Here is a 21,206-nt window from a genome sequence, read left to right on the forward strand (position 1 = left end):
TTTATGATCCAAACTTTCTCACAGGAGTTTAGTGAGTTGAGGGAGTTAAACTTTTAAACTACTTTAATTTAGTTACACACTTGCTACAAGTGGTAAAGGTTTCTAAAAACCTTTACTTATGTGTCTTATGTGACCTTGTTATTTGGAGGTAAAACATGTTTTGAAAATAAAGGAAGACATTCAAAAATTCAGCTTGCGTGATTTTCATTCTGTACAAACTTTTATTATCTCAGAAACCTTTTTTTAAAACATATATCGATATCGGTAGATATCGGTTATCGGCCATAGCAGCAATATTAATATCGGATATCGGTATCGGCGGAAATAGTCATATCGGTGCATCCCTAGTATATATATGTATATATGTGTGTGTGTGCATGTACATACATATATATACATATATGTGTGTGTATATATATAAATATATATGTGTGTGTGTGTGTGTATATATATGTATATATGTATTTATGTATGTGTATATATGTATGTATATATATTATATACATACATATATATACATATATATGTGTATATATATATATATGTGTATATATATATATATATATATATATATATATATATATATATATATATATATATGTATGTATGTATATATATATATATGTTCTCCCTGTGTCGGCATGAGTTTTCTCCGGCTTCCTCCCACAGTCCAAAAACATGCTGTATGGGTATTAGCTCAATTGGGCACTGTAAATTGACCGTAGGTGTGAATGTGAGAGTGAATGGTTGTTTGTCCTGCGATGGACTGTCCAGGGTGTGACTCTGCCTATCACCCTATGTCAGCTGAGATTGGCACAGCTCCCCCTGTTTAATACTTTGTTTAAAGGACTATAAGTAAACTTTCCTAGTTCTTAATCATGCTGATCCAAGACTCAACGACAATGGTGATATGTCACTGTATTTTCATTATTATTTTAAGAATGTGTATTGACTTTGGCACACATGTTAACTTGGTGTCATACATGCAGATTTTGGGTGGCCAGCGGACACTGTTGCATTTTTAACATCCTTCTAAGTCAACAATCAAACGGTCATTTTGTAGACTGAAACTGCTTTGGAGAGTGAAGGCAAACAGCAGTTGGGCAGTGATCCTAGTGTGTTGTTATTTCTGTTTGCTGCCATAGTCTACCTACACATACTATGGTCATTATGGGCTGTTAATATATGTAACTTGTACAACTCTTCATCCTCACCGCAGTACAAAGGTGTCAGAGGAGCATAGCTCACTGACATTGTATTGAGTTTGCTGTCGCTGAAATGCAGGTCTTTCTTCCTGTAGCCACATCAGTTTGAAAACGATCATTGTTGTTCTCAGTTTACTCTGCAGAGCAAGAGCCGGTTAGCTTAACTGTTAGCAAAGATGGCAGACACCGTGTTTACATTCTGGGAATGAAGTCTCGCCTCCTGTGGGTGAGTGTGAAAAGTGCAGAACTGGTGTTGTACTTTCAAACCTTGCATCGCGTCATGTGACTCAGCGTAGGGAGGAAGCAGAGTTTTTAAAAATACTACTGCTATTCTAGCAAAACAACGCCACATGCTAATCAGTGAAGTATTCCTTTAATATACTCAACAACATTATTAATGATTCACTTTACAAACACAACATGTTAAAATTATCACATATATTCTGTAAAGTTGTATCTGTGTGTTTATTGTCACTGTTTTATTGCTGTTTATTTGACTGTCCTCTGACTGTCCTCTAACTGTCCTCTGACTGTCCTCTAGGCTGGGAGGCGGAGAGCTGCAGGACTGCGACATGTGAAACAAGCTCCACCCCTTGACCCTCACAACTCTCGACTTAAGTAACCTTTCTTCCTTGTCTCCTGTTCACTTTTTCTCGTGCTCTCTCCCTTTTCCTCTCCTGTGTCCTTGATCTCTGTCAGTGTTGAGATCTGAGCTTGATTGTGTTCTCTGCAGCAGAACACACTTGATCCTGCGCTGTGACTGCGGCCTGACGCCCTCCTGCCTCGGGCATGCCTCAGGTAAAGTCGTCATGTTGCTAAAAACTGTCACATCTGAGTCATCTCTCTGCAGCTCATGGTGTGTGTGTGTTTGTGTGTTTCCTCCCTCTCAGCCGGGTATGAATGGGATGGAGCCTGCGTTTGGCGAGGCATATGGGGGACACAGGGGCTTGCTGAGCCCCTATCCTCTGGCTATGTCGCCACAAGGGGGCAGGACTGAGTATGATCAGGTGAGACGATGGCTACATCCTCAACCTTTGATTTACATTTACAAAGAAAACAGTGATGAAGTGACCTGCGTCCGCCTGCTAAAATGGTTCCTATCAACTCGGTATTTCTACTATTTCTATTTCAACTTTCTATTATTTTGTTGGTCTCAAAACAAAGAGACTGAAAAGTCTCTGGTGATTTGAAACTCGGCCATATTTAAGTATATTCCTTCCTCTCTCCCCTTCAGAGCGTGCTCCTCATGCTGGGCTCCCCGGCGTCACCACGGAAACGGCCCTTTGAGTTGCTTAGCGACCTGGTGGACGATGGTGGCTTCGGCGAGGACCTACACCCGGAACGCTGGGATGTGTCTGCGCTGGATGAAATGGCTAGATATACCAAGCTGGGCCTCGGCGTAGGAGGGGAGCTGCTGGCCTGCTCTGAGGAGGCTGTCCTGATAGGCCGCTGGGGGAGGAGCCGGGAGGAGGAAGAGGAGGAGGAAGAAGACCGGAAGAGGAGGAATAGACACATGCTACCTCCCATTACCCAGGAAGTCCAAGCCATTGCCGTGGGTAAGGAAGTAGGGCGAATGTCTGTTGCCGTGACAACGGGAAGGGAGTTTTTCGTTGCAGAAAGATTGGTGGAAAGAGGTCAGGATGGCGGGATGTCAAAGGAGCGTATGGTGGAGGTGTATCAGGTGGCACAGGAGGAAGAGGAGGCAGTTGCAGCAGTGGCCGCAGGTTTGGCTCTGGAGCACTGCAGCGAGGAGCACAACTACTCCCTGAGTCAGGGAGGAGAGCCAGCAGCAGCTCACAGCTCTCAGACTGAGGAGGTGCAAGCTGTGGAGATACAGCAGGAGGTGCGGGGCGGGGAGGAGAGCCAGGCCAAGACTAAGCTACATCTGGAGGATGAGGAACAAGAGGAAGGCGGGGAGGAAGAGGAGGACGAGGACGAGGAGGATGAAGGGGAGGAGGAAGAGGAGGGAACAGAGGAGACAGCAGTGGAAGCTGAACTCTCCAGCTCCTCAGAAAGTGAATGTGGTGAGTTGTTTGACGATGTCTGTTTGAACTGTTGTGTAAAGCAACTTTGAGACAAGTGTTGAATAAATACAGACCAGTTACCATTTATTCATTTTTAAGTAAAGGATTATTTTGATCACGATAATTCTGATATACTCCCTTTCATACTCAACTGTTTCATACATTGACTTTTTCATGGAAGGAGAGAATAATAATGAAATGAATGTAGTTGTTGTTGAGAAGCACGTCTGTTACTGATCACATGGTGAAAGTAAACCAGTATGAATGTGAGGAAGAGAAATGGAACTCAGCCATCAGTGAATTGGTTATTTACACTCCTGTCATTTATCAAACTGCCTTAATTCAGCTGGTGTCCTCAGTGTTGACCTTTGACCTTTCTTCCACATGCAGTGATAAACTAAACAAAAATATTTGACTCCCATGTTTTGATATTTTGAATAATGTCAAAAAAGATAATAATAACCAATTGTCATCTATGCCTCATGATGGCCGTACATGTTTATACAGGTCTGGAAGACAGGGGCATTTAATGGACAACACGTATGGAGTTAGACTCTGGGAAAATGTAGGACAATAGTAGTTAGGTTATCTGAACCTCTGAGTTTTGAATTGTACATATTCATTTTCTCTGCTTTTTTATTTTTAAAGGAAATGTTGAGCTGTTTTTGAAGTATGTGCTCACTCACCTGCACCAAGAACCAGCATGAGACACTGAGGCACACGCTCACTGAAAACATGGCTGCACAACAGCCTTCTCTCCGTACTTCTGTCTGTACTTCTGTCTGTACTTCTGTCTGTACTTCTGTCTGTACTTCTACTTCTGTCTGTACTTCTGTCCGTACTTCTGTCTGTACTTCTGTCCGTACTTCTGTCTGTACTGTCTGTACTTCTACTTCTGTCTGTACTTCTGTCCATACTTCTGTCTGTACTTCTACTTCTGTCTGTACGTCTACTTCTGTCTGTACTTCTACTTCTGTCTGTACTTCTGTCGGTACTTCTACTTCTGTCTGTACTTTCAATTCAATTCAATTTTATTTGTATAGTGCCAAATCATAACATACATTATCTCAAGGCACTGTACATAGACAACATCAAGGAGAGCAGAGAACCCCAACAGTGTGGAAAAAGAATACTCAGTCATGTTTTCGTGGTCCCCCTTAGTGTAAGTATAGGCCATAAAACACTCGATGTTGAATTCCCTGCGCTTATGACGGCAGCATGCGCATTTCACCGCGAATGTTACCGCCCCACCAGTAAGTTTACTTGGAGAGCTCCACCTTAGCTCCACCTTGTCCCTGCGAGAGTGCAGGCGAGGGAGGAAGAGCGGTATTATGTCAACACGGAGGGACAAGTGTGCTGTTGGTGGCTGCACAGTGGAGCACAGTGTTTTACAGAGGATTTTATATATGAAGCTAATGTGCCGGATAAAGTCAGCAAACGTGTGTTCGTGTGTTCGCACCACTTCACATCAGACTGCGGCCAGCGGTCGCCGTATTTAGTCAGCGACGTACAAACACACACATTGTTAAGAAAAGGTCACATAGAGGTCATAACTGACCATTCTGACACGTCCTAATTAAACATATTTGTTCAGTACGTCCTCCATGACCGGAGCACAGACTCAGTCTGATACAGTCACATACAGCAGCTGTTTATGCAGCGATCAGCGGTGGATCAGTGGTGCTGTCCCTAAGTGTTTTTAACTGATTTACAGTTGGACAGTGTTCGGCTCCATCCTTATGTAGGACGTCTCTTCCTGTGACGCCACTCTCGCTGTTTTCTGCTCACGCTGCCATGTTGATATTGTCAGAGAACTAGTGGAGGGAGGGGGAGAGGAATGAGGGGAGGGAACAGGAGCTGAGCGAGTGAGCGCTGTAAAGAGGACAAATCAGAAACCCCCTGGAAGAAGTGGGCGTGTGTTTGCCTGTGTCTCATTTGCATATAAAGGGACCATGCACAAAACTGAGCGTTCTGAAAGGGGCGGGTTTAGCAGGGTTATTGAACTGCTTTGATGCTTCATCCTTATGGTATTTTGACCAAAGCATGTCACTGACATGTTCATTAGGACACCAGGGAACTATTTTAATGGGGGAAATAGGGTATAATATGTCCCCTTTAAATAGTACAAGTTTGTAAAAATAATAAAATTAGAAATAGTCAAAAAAGATTAGTTCTTTGTCCTCTGCAATCTTCTTCTTGTTTGAATTTAAATAAAATCTCCTGAATAAGAATTTCACTACTAAACACCAGCGACCCACCACACTGAAATCACAGATTCAATCTCCCGAAGTTTTGTGCCAGAATTTAAACTATTATTTACTTGCGTCTCCAGAGGTGGAGGCGGAGCCAGCCAGGCAGCCAGGGGAGCGGCCACCGAAGCGCCGTTGTTTCTGGGAGTACAGACGTGCTCGAGAGTCGGCCACGAAGAAGAAGCTGAGCGGAGACGTGCACTGGTCTCTGTCCTGGAGCTCCAGCACTTTACCCAGCACACTGTACCGCAGAGAAGGTGACAATCACACGCACACATGAATACATCAAACAACAACATTTTTTATTTTATTTCAAACGAGTACTTTGACAAAACATTCTGATGAATAATATAGATAATCAATAGATTTATTGTTAAGTGCATTCCAAATCAATGAGAGGTTAAATAGAGAGCAGCACACTGCAGCAGCGTCCCATTTCTCTTCTTTATGACACATCAGATTGGGACCCTCAGGCTTACACTACGTTCAAGTTTTATGTTGAATTCTGAATCTTTTAGCAGCAGCAGCATCTCACTGGAATGCACATGAATGTTTTTTAATATAAATCTAATCAAATCAACAGTGAGGTCATGTGGGGGGAGGTGAAGGCAATTCTTCTATCATGTAAATTAGAGGATCTGACTGAAAACTTGAAATTTGTTTCCACCCTTTTACCAAACACAGGAAACTTTGATCAATCTCATGCCAGTTCAGAGACAGGGAGCCTCCTATTGGCTGTACATGTCCCTGGGCCAGTAAAATGTGCCAATATGGACTGACGGAGATTGAGAGACTGACTTGGGTCAACACATGTTTTGTTTTGATTGAAATAAGATAATTAAATTTAAAAAATGCAGCTGTGATTGGTTAACTTCCTCTTATGGCTGACCTTTGACCCCAAAAGCCACCACTGCACCCAAAGAGGGAGAAGAAGCCACGATAGTCCTCCACACTCACCCCAAGCTCTGTGAGAACAATGTTACCTGAGTGTGAGTGAAACAGAAGAGTAATGCCATTGTTACATGAGTACACACAAGAAAGTCTTCTTCCATATACTGTTAATGGCTTTAGTTCATATAGTGTGTAAGTGCAAAAATGTTCATGAGGAAATCTGTTCAAACTTCAAGCTTCAGTACAAAACTTACTGTTTGGTCTTCGTGAACAGAAACAATGTAACATGATTTGTTTGCTGCTTCCTTCATCTGAAAACAGACTCTGTCAAACAAAACTATCAGACCTGACTGAGGGAGTGTTTGTGTGTATACAGCAGCAGAGCAGGGGTGGGTGGGAACAAGTATAATTTATCTCATCAAACTGCTGAATAACTCTTTTGAAGAGTGCAGTTCACTTCTGAAACGTTTCATCAACTGTTTTCTGTCACACTCAAACCTGTTGATAGTACGATGAAGACGCCCGTCTTCATGTACGATGAAGACGGTCTTCGTTAAGAAACAAAGGAATGAGTGACGTGAGATCTAAATACTGCTACACTGAGAAACAGGGCATGTTACTTTAAAAAAGTAATTGGTTATAATTACTAGTTACTCCTCCCAAAAAGTACCGGAGTTACTGCATTGTAAAGGTAACTAGTAACCAGGCAAAGTAACTACTACTACATTTAGTGTAGCAGCAGTTTGACATTAAACTACACTGCTGAGATGTGTCACTTCAGTTCATGTGTTTTTAGTGCATCAGTGCAGCGGCCCACAGGCTACAGTCTATGGGTCTAACTTTAGCAACTTTAGGAAAAAGACGACTTTTGAACAATCATTGCGCTTGTTTCCATCCCGGCGTCAAACACCAGTGTAGAGCTGGAGAGACTCCAAGTTGAGAGTGACAAAATCGGTTTTATCCTTCTCGGTCCATCTTAGTCTCGCTGGTTTTGCACAGGAGGACGGCACTGAAATGAGCAGGTTTGAGAATGTGAAATTGTGAAGTGAGTTCATTTTAATTACAGACCTGTCAACTTCTGGACAAAATTTAACGTTAATGATGAGGCCGTTTAAATTTAATGCTAATAAGATCGTCTACAGTTAAGCTAGTGTGAGTTGGGCTAATCCAAAATAGTGAAAGGGTGTTCTCTGAAGACACGCTGTGACCTGTGAAACACGGGTGCTCTGGAAACAACCCCATTAGCACTCCTGATGAAATTATCATGGAAAAAAAATCCAATATTCTTATGTTGAAGGTTCAAATTTAACCCATTGGTTAATAATTTGGGCAGCCTGTGGCCAAGTGGAAAGGGAACTTGACTTGTAACCAGAAGGTCGCCGGTTCAAATCCCCACCCGGCCAAAAAGGGCTGGGGTACCCCTGAGCATGGTACCCAACCCCCCAATGCTCCCCGGGCGCCACTCAGTGTGGCAGCCCACTGCTCCTAATTCTAGGATGGGTCAAAATGCAGAGGAATACTTTCCCTAAGGGGATTAATAAAAATTAACTTTAATAAATAACAGTTTTTCCTTATACCTACTGTTGCTGACTATTGTTCTCTGTTTAACATCACTTGATCAAGCCTATTCTAATATTTCACACTACAAATATGTAATTAAAGTATGTATGATTAGTGCTGATATCGTATCGGATCAATATCGGTATTGGCCAATACTCAAGGCTGCAATATCGGTATCGTATCGGAAGTGAAGAAGTAGTATCGGGACATCCCTAACATCAAGTATTACAAGCTTCAGTATTAAGATGAAAAGATGCGACTAATTATTTATTTAATCGATTGATATCCCTTCGTTCCTCTCTGCACAGGCAAAAAAGGACGCCGCAAAGCTCGCAAGACAGACGCCAGCGACTTGACCCCAAACCCCCAGAAGCTCCACAACATTGGGGAGCAGCTGCAGAAGCTCAACGCCGCCATAGACGGCATGGGTCCGGTCAACGACCTCCCCGCTGTGGCTCGGGCACGTTCGAGAAAGGAGAAGAACAAGCTGGCCTCGAGGTATCTGACTCTACTTACTGCCCTCACACATGTTCTGCACCAAGCCCCAGAGACTCTATATGCATTCATCATGCGCGATCGGGCATTTTCAAGAGCTTTCAATGTTTCTACGTGCCAAAAAAATGGAATGCTGGAATCAAAAGAGAATTCTTTGTTTCTCTGTGGTTTGGTATCTGCAGTCTACACTGTAGCCTCGTTGAGATTGGTTTTCAAATATGCAGTGCATTTAAAATGGTTGACCTTCTAATGCCATTTCTGAAAGACACAGAGAGGGAAGAACACATAAGAAAAGAACATTTCAACTGACGTGAATTTGTCTTATTTGAGGCATCAAGCTTTTTACATCACGATTTACAATAAAAAGCTTTAGAAATTTGTGTTCAAATTACAGTGTTCACACAAACGTGCTCTAAATCATGGGTGTACTTTGTGTTAACCGTGTCTTTTTAACGGATTTGCGATGGCTGTCATCAAAGTGGAATAAATGAGGGAAGGATGGATAGAAGCCAAGGAAATGAGATGGAGGAAAGCAGGTTGAATAGAAAGAAATCAGGGCAGGACTGAGGAGGCAGACGAGGATTTAGATGAGGGAGGAGACTGGGGTTATTTAAAGTTCATCTGTGGAGGATGGGAGGAAAGGAGACGGTTTAAGTAGGAGGGGGACTCAGGGAATATCCTATTATTCCAGTCATACATCATACAGGGTACAAACAGAATGTTGGCAGGAACATAACGTGGTGAAGGGAAAGGAGGATGTTTACCAGCGGTCACTGAAATATCCAGACAAAATCACGTCCTGCTCACTGACCTAGTATTCGGCTGACGGCTCTGAAAGTGTTTTGCAATAAACAATATAATTGTTATAAAACAAATCAATGATTATTAGAATATATCATTCTGATATGATCATGTACTCAAAACAGACGGAGCAACATAACACAGACGAGTTAGCTTAGTGTTTTTATGATATGTTTGTAGTCGAGCTGTGATATGAAAACTGTTGCTGACAAACTTTGCATTTGACTTTTTTATCATCATCTATTTTTGTAAAATGCTGCCGCACTGTGTGTTATAGGACGACTGACTGTAGCGCAACATTAAATAACGTTCTGTAGTCTCTGGCCGTTTCTCAATATCCATTTAGAATTCAAACATGTGGTTTGTTTATTCAGATACGACATTGGCGCTCACTGTGCCGATGTGCCCAGCGCATAGCAGCGTTGCCTCGGCCTGTCCTGATGAAATGATCCGCTGGCTCAGACGTATACATATATATGACATATATATATACATATATATATATATATACATATATATATATATATATATATATATATATATATATGTATGTATGTATGTATATATATATATATATATATATATATATATATATATATATATATATATATATATATATATATATATATATATATGTATATATATATATATATGTATGTATGTATATATATATATATATATATATATATATATATATATATGTATGTATGTATGTATATATATATATATATATATATATATATATATATATATATATATATATGTATGTATATATATATATATATATATGTATATATATATATATATATATGTATATATGACATATATATATACATATATATACATACACATATATATAGATATATATATGTGTGTGTATATATGTATGTATATATATAGATATGTATATAAATATAGCTATACAGTATATATGTGTGTGTGTGTGTGTATATATACACATATATATACATACATATATACATATATGTATACATACACACACACACACACACACACATATATATATATTTATATATATATATTTATATATATATATATATATATATATATATATATATATATATATATATATATATATATATATATATATATATATATATATATATATATATATATATATATATATATATATATATATATATATTTACACACACATATACATACACACACATAGCTACACACACACCTACCGTTACCCCGTATTGCCCAGGGTTTTATTGCACATGTCTTTATGGTTTTTGATTATGGACAGTTGTTTGTTTAGTTCGTACTGTTTGTTTTGTTTGTTTTGTTGCCCCCCCCCCCCGGGGACAAACGAGTTTGATGGCCCAGGGGACAAACGAGTCCTGTTGGTTAGCACGACTTAACTTGACTTGACTTGGCACAGCAGGTTTTTTTAGTTTTTTTTTGATACAATGTGTGATGTCATCAGACTGTCGTGCATGAGCAAGACATCTGACACAACAGTCAAACCTAACAATGCCGAACTGTAGATCCATTAAAAAGACTTCAAATTCCTGAAAACTTAATATCGTTAACGGATGAAGTGTGTGCTCTGGTCATGCAGGAAGTACTGAACTAATCTATCGAATGAACTGAGTCTTTACACGTTACTAGTCACTAGTTTGTGTGTCGCATGTAAAACTATAGTAATTTGACTTTTTATTGGCTCTGTTTGTGAATGCAACATGGACAATAAACATATGTGTCATAAATAACTGGATGGAGCTAAAATAGTGGATGGTTTTCTTTTAAAATCTGTAAAAACCTGTAAATGTAAGTAAAGTCTTGACAGCGCTGAGGTGTAATGGATCATATCACTGACATATAACACACAATGTTGCATGGTAGAAATCTGCTTATATTAACAGCAGTAACATATTTTCTTGTTATGCAATAATTGTGCAAATTGACACTGTCACCAGACATTTAGTATGCAAATACAATGTAACTGTGCCACACTCTGGTTGTTGGGACAGCATCAAACCCAAAATATCTGTGGTTTAATTCACAGTTAAGTGAATTAAAATGTCTCATTTGAGCTCTACAATACAATATCTTATGTTCTGAATCACTGAAAACACATTTGTCATGTGATTTGTTGGTGGTTCCTCATGTTGACACCTCAAAGCATCTTTAAGGAAGAGCAGACTCCATATTCAAGTTTATTTTCAAATACATTACATGTCATTTAGCAAACGCTTTTATCCAAAGCGTCTTACAATGTAATTGAGTATAATCAGCCAGGGGCGGAGTCGAACTTGCCACCAATGCGACCATGATGTCTTTCACACAAAGGGTACCAGTCTTAACCACTGAGCCACTCTACCACGTTATTAAAATAAACGGAAATACTGAGTAAATGTGATGACAGTCTCTCTGCTAGTCACAACACTGAAGTGAGAAGTTAATTAAAGTACTACAGTACCAGAAAACATTTAAAGGAGACATATTATACCCTATTTCCCCCATTAAAATAGTTCCCTGGTGTCCTAATGAACATGACAGTGACATGCTTTGGTCAAAATACCATAAGGATGAAGCATCATAGCAGTTCAATAACCCTGCTAAACCCGCCCCTTTCAGAACGCTCGGTTTTCGTGCATGGTCCCTTTATATGCAAATGAAACACAGGCAAACACACACCCTTCTTCCAGGGTGTTTCTGATTTGTCCTCTTTACAGCACTCACTCGCTCAGCTTCTGTTCCCTCCGCTCCATTGTCTCCCCCTCCCTCCACTAGTGCTCTGACAATATCAACATGTGCGCGGAAAACAGCGAGAGTGCCGTCACAGGAAGAGACGTCCTACACAAGGATCAAGCCGAACAGTGCCGAACTGTAAATCGATTAAAAACACTTGGGGACAGCACCACTGATCGAGTCATTAAAAAGTGCACTGTGCTTCAGTGTTGATGGCCTTTTTCAGTTCAGGCAGTGCTTTATTCTCATTAAATCAATCTGCAGATGTAGCCATCACGATGAGACCGTGGGTAGTATAGGGAACAGGATGAAAAATATTGATCAGTGTTTGTCAAACCTGGAAATTATGTTCTCAAATTTCTTGTTTTGTCCACAACCCAAAATGATTGAATTTTAATTATTGTTATATGGAGCAAAGAAACCAGAAAATATTCACATTTAAAATAAGATGTTTTAATTATTGAAAATTGATTAAAGTAGTTGATGTAGTTGGAAATGTGATCACTTAAAAAAAATCCTTTGATTATGGTATTGACTGATTTGAGTTCATTCAGCTCAAATCATTCAGATCAGAGCCCTCCCCCGTCACTACAGGTGTGCCCCAGGGTTCAGTCCTGGGGCACACCTGGCCTCTTTATCATCTACCTCCTTCCTCCACAGCTGCAGGAGTGTGTAGATTCGTCCCCATGAGAGTTTATTCATTTTAAACAGGCAGTGATGTAGTGAGTTATTCGCTGCTGTATTTAGTTTTTTAAACTTCAAATATTGTGGAACCAAACCAGCATATCTATTTCATACTTTCATCCTTTTCATGGTGTGAATGGTACTTGGAGAAGTGGAGGGACACAATGCCTCCTCATACATCCCAGCTGCTCGCAGTGAGAGCAGCAGAGTCACAGGAACACAACAGTGTGAGTTTCCTGTTCCAGAGAATGACGGTGTTTTTTTTTTCCCCTGTTTTCAGGGCGTGTCGGCTGAAGAAGAAGGCCCAGCATGAAGCCAACAAGATCAAGCTGTGGGGGCTCAACCAGGAGTACGGTCAGTATCTTTAGCCCTCTTTAGCACAGCAGGGCACAGTACTGTTTAGTTTGTTTTTCCACTACAAAATTGTACCATCACTGCATGGCTGTATGAAACTGCAGTGACTGTGTTTTACAAACGACACACAAACGAGTGACCAGTGACTGAATCATTAAAACTACGACGACACTCTTACCAATCAGTGGCCAGCAGTCTGGTGACATCACACATAGTATTGCCTCAGCTCGCTTGGAACCTTGCCAGGTTATCGCCTCGAGTTGAGGCGAGGCGAGGAGAGGCGAGCCAAGCTGGCTGAAACACACCATTAGACAAAGAGCTGATCATTCAGAGAAAATCTTTGAGAAGCGGTTTATTGTTGTTGCTGTAGAGCTGCTAGAACCTGAAAGTGATTTAAAAATCCACTGAAATTCTAGGCCAATATCGATCATTAAAATTACCTATCCTAATTTTCTATCTTCAAATCTCTAAATAAGTGAAGTGTTTTAAAATCCTGTCATCGCTTGTTACTATCACATTATCTCTGAATAATTACAGCTGCAGTGATGCATAATAACCTTTATTACTACCTTCAGTCACAAACAATGACAGTATTGTTAGAGGCCTTTCAACCTGTTATTCAACTAACAGCAGTGTAAGTGTCAGTGAATCATCCTATTAGCTACCAAGGTAACACAAACACGCACACCAGCATACAGTGATGCAAACGTGTCTCACAGACAAACACACCAGCATACAGTGGTGCAAACACGTCACACACACACTCACGCACACACACACACACCAGCATACAGTGGCAAACCGTCACACACACACACCAGCATACAGTGGTGCAAACCGTCTCACACACACACACACACCAGCATACAGTGATGCAAACCGCGTCACACACACACACACACCATACAGTGGTGCAAACCGTCACACACACACACACCAGCATACAGTGGTGCAAACCGTCACACACACACCAGCATACAGTGGTGCAAACACGTCACACACACACCAGCATACAGTGGTGCAAACATGTCACACACACACCAGCATACAGTGGTGCACACACACACACACACACACACACACACACACACACACACACACCAGCATACAGTGGTGCAAACACGTCACACACACACCAGCATACAGTGGTGCAAACATGTCACACACACACACACACACCAGCATACAGTGGTGCAAACATGTCACACACACACACACACACACAGCATAGTGGTGCAAACATGTCACACACACACACACACACACCAGCATACAGTGGTGCAAACACACACACACACACACACACACACCAGCATACAGTGGTGCAAACACGTCACACACACACACACACACACACCAGCATACAGTGGTGCAAACACGTGTCACACACACACACCAGCATACAGTGGTGCAAACATGTCACACTCACACTAGCAAAAAGTGGTGCAGATAGATAGATATTGACAGAGGCCTTTCAACCTGTTATTCAACTAACAGCAGTGTGAGTGTCAGTGAATCATCCTATTAGCTACCATTAAACAAGGTAACACACAGACACACACCAGCATACAGTGGTGCAAACACATCACACACAGACACACACACACACACACACACACACACACACAGTATACAGTGGTGCAAACATGTCACACACACACACACACACACCAGCATACAGTGGTGCAAACACATCACACACAGACACACACACACACACCAGCATACAGTGGTGCAAACATCTGTTTCAACAACAACACGTGTTTCCCATCTTTGAGATGGCCAGCACATGCAGCAAGAACCTTCCCACACACTCCGTCGGGTCCAGTGGCTTTCCTCTGGTTCACCTGCCGCAGCACTCTCCTCACGTCGTGTTCTTGGAGAGTCAGTGAGGTGGTGCTGAAGGCTGGCAGGGGCACTGGTGGCCTGTGGGCCTCAAAGCGAGCAAAAAAACTGTTGAGTTCCTCAGCCATGAAGGCATCAGCGCTAGTGGTGGGGTTGTTAGTGCCCTCGGTCATGCTCTGGATCCCCTGCCACACCTGCTTGGGGTTATAGTCCTGTCGGTGTCCCTCTATTTTCCTCCTGTGTTGGTCCTTAGCAGCTCTGATGCCTCTCTTTAGCTCTGCTCTGGTGTGGGAGTACAGCTCCTTGTCCCCCGTTTTAAAGGCTCTGTCGCAGGCTTTGATGAGGTGTCGCACGTCACTTGTCATCCAGGGTTTTTGGTTGGGGAAAACCCGGCAGCGTATTTCCACTGTGACGTTTCCATAACAGAAAGAGATCTAGGACAGAACAGATTGTGTGTACTCTTCAACGTTCTTACTCTCAAACAGGGTCCAGTCGGTGACACTGAAGCAGTCTTGCAGTTGGGAGACAGCGTGTTCTGGCCAGGTGTTGATCCTCTTTATGAGGGGTTTGGATCTCTTCCTGATGGGGATGTAGGCTGGGACGAGGTGGAGTGAGAGATGGTCTGATTATCCAATATGAGGCCGTGGCACTGCTCTGTATGCCTGTTTGATGTTGCAGTAAACATGATCTAAAATGTTCTTCTCCGTGGTGGGACATTTGAGTGAGTCCTGAATAATGTGCTCAGAACTAGAGCTGAAACACTTAATCGATGAATCGATTATTAAATGAATCGACAACTATTTCGATAATCGGTTCAAAGGTTTTTTCATGATTAAAACAAGATCTCTGATTGTGAGTATTTTCTTCATTTCTTGGCTCTGGATAACAAAGAAATCATTCAAAGTGAATCATTTTGGTTTGTGGACAAAACAAGACATTGGAGAACATCATCATTTCCAGGTTTGACGAACACTGATCAACATTTTTTAAGGTTTTCTGATATTTTATGGACCAAACGATTCATCGAGAAAATAAGGAAAAAAAGTGGAAAAAATATCTATTTAGTAGCTGGTGGTCAATATAAGATATTCATTATGATATTAGACAGAATTGCAAAGTAAAAGTGCTTGTTTTGATATAAAATGATTCACAATAAAAACATATTTATGATGCACAAAACGGAGAATTAAATTGAAAATGTAGTAATTGTGATTAAAACAGCTTAAATATATGTAATTTCATGTTGAGTGTAATACATTTAATTAAGCAATGATCGCAACTGAATGTCTTATTACTATTATAAAAATATTATGCAAATACATTTAGTCTTATATTCAGTCTCTATTCCATCACCTCGCACAGTGGTGGGCGGGCCGCATGTAATTGATTGGAGGGCCACATGTGGCCCCAGGGCCACCAGTTTGACACGTGTGCTGTAGACTGACAGACACAAAGTGAAAACCAGCTGTGATCATCATCATTTTCATCTGATCAGCAGGGTCTGCCGTGCATTAGAAAGGTAAGTGTGCTGAGTGATGTGAAGAGTCATTTTGAAGAGCGGCCCTCAGAGAATATTATAAAAAGTGAAATGTCCTTCAAAAATATTCCCAGCCTCTGCTCAGATCAGTAAATCTAGTAAGTGAGTATATACAGTGGGTACGGAAAGTATTCAGACCCCTTTAAATTTTTCACTCTTTGTTTCATTGCAGCCATTTGCTAAAATCAAAAAAGTTCATGTTATTTCTCATTAATGTTCACTCAGTACCACATCTTGACAGAAAAAAAACAGAAATGTAGAATTTGCAAATTTATTAAAAAAGAAAAACTGAAATATCACATGGTCAGAATCAGAATCAGCTTTATTGGCCAAGTATGTAACACATACAAGGAATTTGACTCCGGTTTTTCCTGTTTATTTATCTATTCACTATCTGCACTTTATCGTTTATATATATATATATATATATATATATTTAATAATAAACCGGACCTCTGGTCACCTTTTTTCATTCACTCTTGTCAAATGTATGTTAAGTTATGTTGATGTCTATGTTAGAAGCAGATTCCACCTCCCTTCCTCTTCCCCGAGAGCTCCGTTACGCGGTCCGCACGGAGAAGTTGAAAGTCTGGAAGATGTAATCCGGTGTCCGGGATGTATTCACTGAGCCAGGTTTCAGTAAAACACAGGGCAGCAGATCTGTGAAGGTCCGAGTTTCTACTGTTGAGAAGCAGCAGTTCCTCCATTTTATTGTTCAGGGAGCGGACATTCGCCAGATGTATAGACGGGAGCGCTGTCCGAAAACCCCGCTGTCTGAGCTTAACGAGCGCTCCGGCTCGCTTGCCCCGTCTGCGTCTCCTGAACATCCTACAGAGAGCTGCTGCTCCTCCAACTAAAAGTTCCGTGAAAACACCAGAATCGCTGGGAAACGGCGAAAAAGTGTGACCAGTTGAATGCTCAGACTGTAAAAGTTCCTCTCGAGTGTATTGGATGATGGAGGGACAACTTAGAACGCGACAAATAAACAAAAACAAGCAAAGTACTGCGGATCGAAGCACCGAGGCAGCCGTCCGTGGCGCCATCTTGATCAAAATTAATAAGTATTCAGACCCTTTGTTCAGTATTGTGTAGAAGCTCCTTTTGAGCTAGTACAGCCATGAGTCTTCTTGGAAATGATGCAACAAGTTTTTCACACCTGGATTTGGGGATCCTCTGCCATTCTTTCTTGCAGATCCTCTCCAGTTCTGTCAGCTTGGATGGTGAACGTTGGTGGACAGACATTTTCAGGTCTCTCCATGGTTTAGGTCAGGGCTCTGGTTGGGCCAGTCAAGAATGGTCCCAGAGTTGTTCCGAAGCCACTCCTTCATTATTTTAGCTGTGTGCTTAGGGTCATTGTCTTGTTGGAAAGTGAACCTTTGGCACAGTCTGAGGTCCTGAGCACTCTGGAAGAGGTTTTCTTCCAGGATATCTCTGTACTTGGCCACATTCATCTTTCCTTCAATTGCAACCAGTCTTCCTGTCCCTGCAGCTGAAAAACACCCCCATAGCATGATGCTGCCACCACCACCATGTTTCACTGTTGGGATAGTATTGGGCAGGTGATGAGCAGTGCTTGGTTTTCTCCACACATACCACTTAGAATTAACGCCAAAAAGTTAAATCTTTGTCTCATCAGACCAGAGAATCTTATTTCTCATAGTCTGGTAGTCCTTCTGCTCAGTTTAGCTGGACGGCCAGGTCTAGGAAGAGTTCTGGTCGACCCAAACTTCTTCCATTTAAGGATTATGGAGGCCACTGTGCTCTTAGGAACCTTGAGTGCTGCAGAAATTCTTTTGTAACCTTGGCCACAATTCTGCCACAGTTCTGTCTCTGAGCTCCTTGGGCAGTTCCTTAGACCTCATGATTCTCATTTGCTCTGACATGCACTGTGAGCTGTAAGGTCTTATATAGACAGGTGTGTGCCTTTCCTAATCAAGTCCAATCAGTTTAATTAAACACAGCTGGACTCCCAGTTAATGAGAAATAAAACTAACTTTTTTGATTTCAGCAAATGGCTGCAATAAAACCAAGAGTGAAAAATTTAAAGGGGTCTGAATACTTTCCGTACCCACTGTATGTGTGGCTTTTGCTACATGATGATATATGATTAGTTTACTCACTACGTTTATGTTGTGAGTATTAATTGTCTTTGTCAGAATGTGAGTTTGAAAACTGGTTGTTGAACCAAAGTGTTCAAATATCAGAGTGCAGAATAAGCATTAACATCTGTCCCCAATGATCCAATCTCAGTCACATCACGCTGAGTACCTGGCATTAGAATGAGTTCTGGATAGATCTCACAAAACTCACTTTATTCAAATACACAGTCATGTTTAAAAGAACATAATTACACTTTTAACTAGCCTGAATGCACCACTGTGTTTCCACTGTCAGTGTGTTTCCACTGCCAGTGAACCATTAGAAAAAGGAAATGAAATAGTGAACAGTGTTAATATTGTGGGGCTGCAAATAAATGAACATATGGGCACTGATTGACTGATATTAATTTCCCCGAGGGAACCTCCCAAAGGGATCAATAAAGTCGTCTGTCTGTCTGTCTGATTAATTCATGCTGTAAAACTGCTGCTGATCAGACAACGTCAGCTGAAGAGGTGGACTCTCATCAGTCAGAGGACAGATTAGACAGATTTTGCAGAATGTGGACATATGTGTCCTAAAACCACAGAAAGTAGTTTTTGTGAGGACACATTGGGAGCATTCAGACCTGTTTGTCTCAACAATTTAAACACACAGACTGACGGTAAAATCTGATAACAACAACAACAATAATAATAATGATACATTTAATTTAAAAGCGCCTTTCAGGTCACTCCAGGACACTTTACAAACAAAATTAATTAAAATCCATAATTACGTAAAAAACCAAGGTTGTGGATGGCCATGTATGTGTACAGGAGGAGTTTGTAATTGATGTGGTGTTTGACAGGGAGCCAGTGGAGGTGCTGGAGGACGGGGGTGATGTGGTGGTGTGAGGGGGTCTTTGTGATGATACGGGCGGCTGAGTTTTGGACCAGTTGCAGTTTATGGAGAGACTTTTGGGGGAGGCCATAGAGGAGAGAATTGCAGTAATCAAGATGGGAGGTGACGAGCCTGTGGACAAGGACGGCTGTGGAGTGGGGGGTGATGGAGGGGCAGAGTCTGTTGATGTTACGGAGATGAAAATAAGCAGTGCGGGTAGTGATGTTGATGTGTGAGTGAAAAGAGAGTGTGCTGTCGAGGATGACACCCAGACTCTTTACCTGAGGGGAGGGGGAAACTGAGGAGCTGTCAATGGTTAGAGCGAAGCTGTTAGCTTTAGAGAGGGTGGATTTAGTACCGAGGAGGAGGATTTCAGTTTTATTGCAGTTTAATTTAAGGAAGTTTGAGGTGAACCAGGTTTTTAACTCGGAGAAACAAGAGGTGAGGGAGGGGGGTGGTAGTGTGGAGTTTGGTTTGCAAGAAAGGTAGAGCTGGGTGTCATCCCATCGAAGGCAGCACTCGATGGAGGATGACGATGGAGACAGAACCAGAATCAGCTGCAATGAGGAGGTCGTTGGTGATCTTGATTCTGTGCTGTGACAGGGCGGTGACCAGACTGGAAAGGCTCGTCGAGTGAATGGAGGGTTAGGTAAGAGTGAAGTTGGGTGGCAATAGTTTTTTCAAGGATTTTGGAAATGAAAGGTAAGTTAGATTGGGCGGAGGTTAATCGTAATTGTTGGGGTCTGAACCGGGTTTCTTTAATATGAGGGTGACAGCGGCAGTTTTGAAAAGTGAAGGGACTATTCCGGATGAAAGTGAGGAGTGGACAATAGCGGATATGAGGGGGAGCAGGGAGGAGGAGCAGGATTTGACCAGGGTTGTGGGGAGGTGATCGAACTGAAATGTGGTGGGCTTTGATTTGTGTATGAGGTCGGAGATTTCAGAGGTAGTGGGAAGAAGAAAACTGGAGAAGAGATGACAAGGAGGAGAAGGTTCAGATAGGGAGAGAGATGGCGAATTGTGATGTATGTTTCCTTTGTTGGAGAGGATGAGGCTGGAGTAGTAACTGGTTTTGGTTTGTGAGATTAGGTTCTTATATTGTGTGATATGGGTGATGTACATGTCCTTGTAGACGGTGAGACCAGTTCTTTTGTGTAGTCGCTCAAGCTGTCGGTTTTTGGATTTCATGGACCTAAGCTCGGGGGTAAACCAGGGGGCAGATGCAGAAAAGGACACAGACTGGGTTTTCAGGGGGGCGAGAGGATCGGGATCTGAAAACTGTCAATATTGGAGCAGAGAGTGTTGATGTTAATGTTCTTGATATTACGAAATGAAATGAGACGGGGGGATTTGAGAGTAGAAAGGCGGAGTATGGCGTTAAAAGTGAGGAGGAAGTGGTCCGTTACAAGGAAAGCATCAGCAGTGGGCTTGGAGGGGGTGAGACCAGAGCAGCAGACTAAGTCCAGTGTGTGTCCTTTAATGTGGGTGGGGAAATCTATGAGGTGCCGGCGGGGTGACCGAGTGATGTCCGGGTGATGGTGCAGCTCCGGTGGTGGAGGCTCCGGTGCATTCCAGCGGATCCAAAGAAGGTCTGCGACAGAGTAATGAAGTAGTCCTGCCACAGGATGATGGCAGAACGACAGCAGTATCCAAATGAGACCAAATCGGGTGAGAGAGTTGTTGGGCCACATGACAAGGAAAGAACCGGAAAACTCAGAAAGCCGGTGGCGTGACAGCTAGCTTGGATTAGCAGCCGGCGTTAGCCCGTGCACCTTTTGACAGAAGTGCCAGAGTGACAGTTTTTAACTGTGCGAGAGAAGCTGTTTTAGCTCTCGCGAATGAGTGGAAGCAGAGTCAGTTT

At 42.0% G+C, this 21,206-nt stretch overlaps 1 protein-coding gene across 1 annotated transcript in view; it reads left to right on the plus strand.

Moving 5' to 3' along the window:
- The first annotated feature begins 3,163 nt into the window (after positions 1 to 3,163).
- The window catches only part of LOC122764084 (CREB3 regulatory factor-like), a 29,718-nt gene continuing 11,675 nt past the window's right edge, over positions 3,164 to 21,206 (plus strand). Inside the window, exons 1-4 of the mRNA XM_044018451.1 lie at positions 3,164 to 3,229; positions 5,562 to 5,735; positions 8,238 to 8,427; positions 12,911 to 12,984. Of these exons, the coding sequence (XP_043874386.1) occupies positions 8,354 to 8,427; positions 12,911 to 12,984 (148 nt within the window). The 5' untranslated portion in view covers positions 3,164 to 3,229; positions 5,562 to 5,735; positions 8,238 to 8,353. The remainder of the gene's footprint in view (positions 3,230 to 5,561; positions 5,736 to 8,237; positions 8,428 to 12,910; positions 12,985 to 21,206) is intronic.

The sequence above is a fragment of the Solea senegalensis genome, unplaced genomic scaffold (genome assembly GCF_019176455.1).
Source record: "Solea senegalensis isolate Sse05_10M unplaced genomic scaffold, IFAPA_SoseM_1 scf7180000017215, whole genome shotgun sequence".
In the NCBI taxonomy this organism is placed as follows: Eukaryota; Metazoa; Chordata; class Actinopteri; order Pleuronectiformes; family Soleidae; genus Solea; species Solea senegalensis.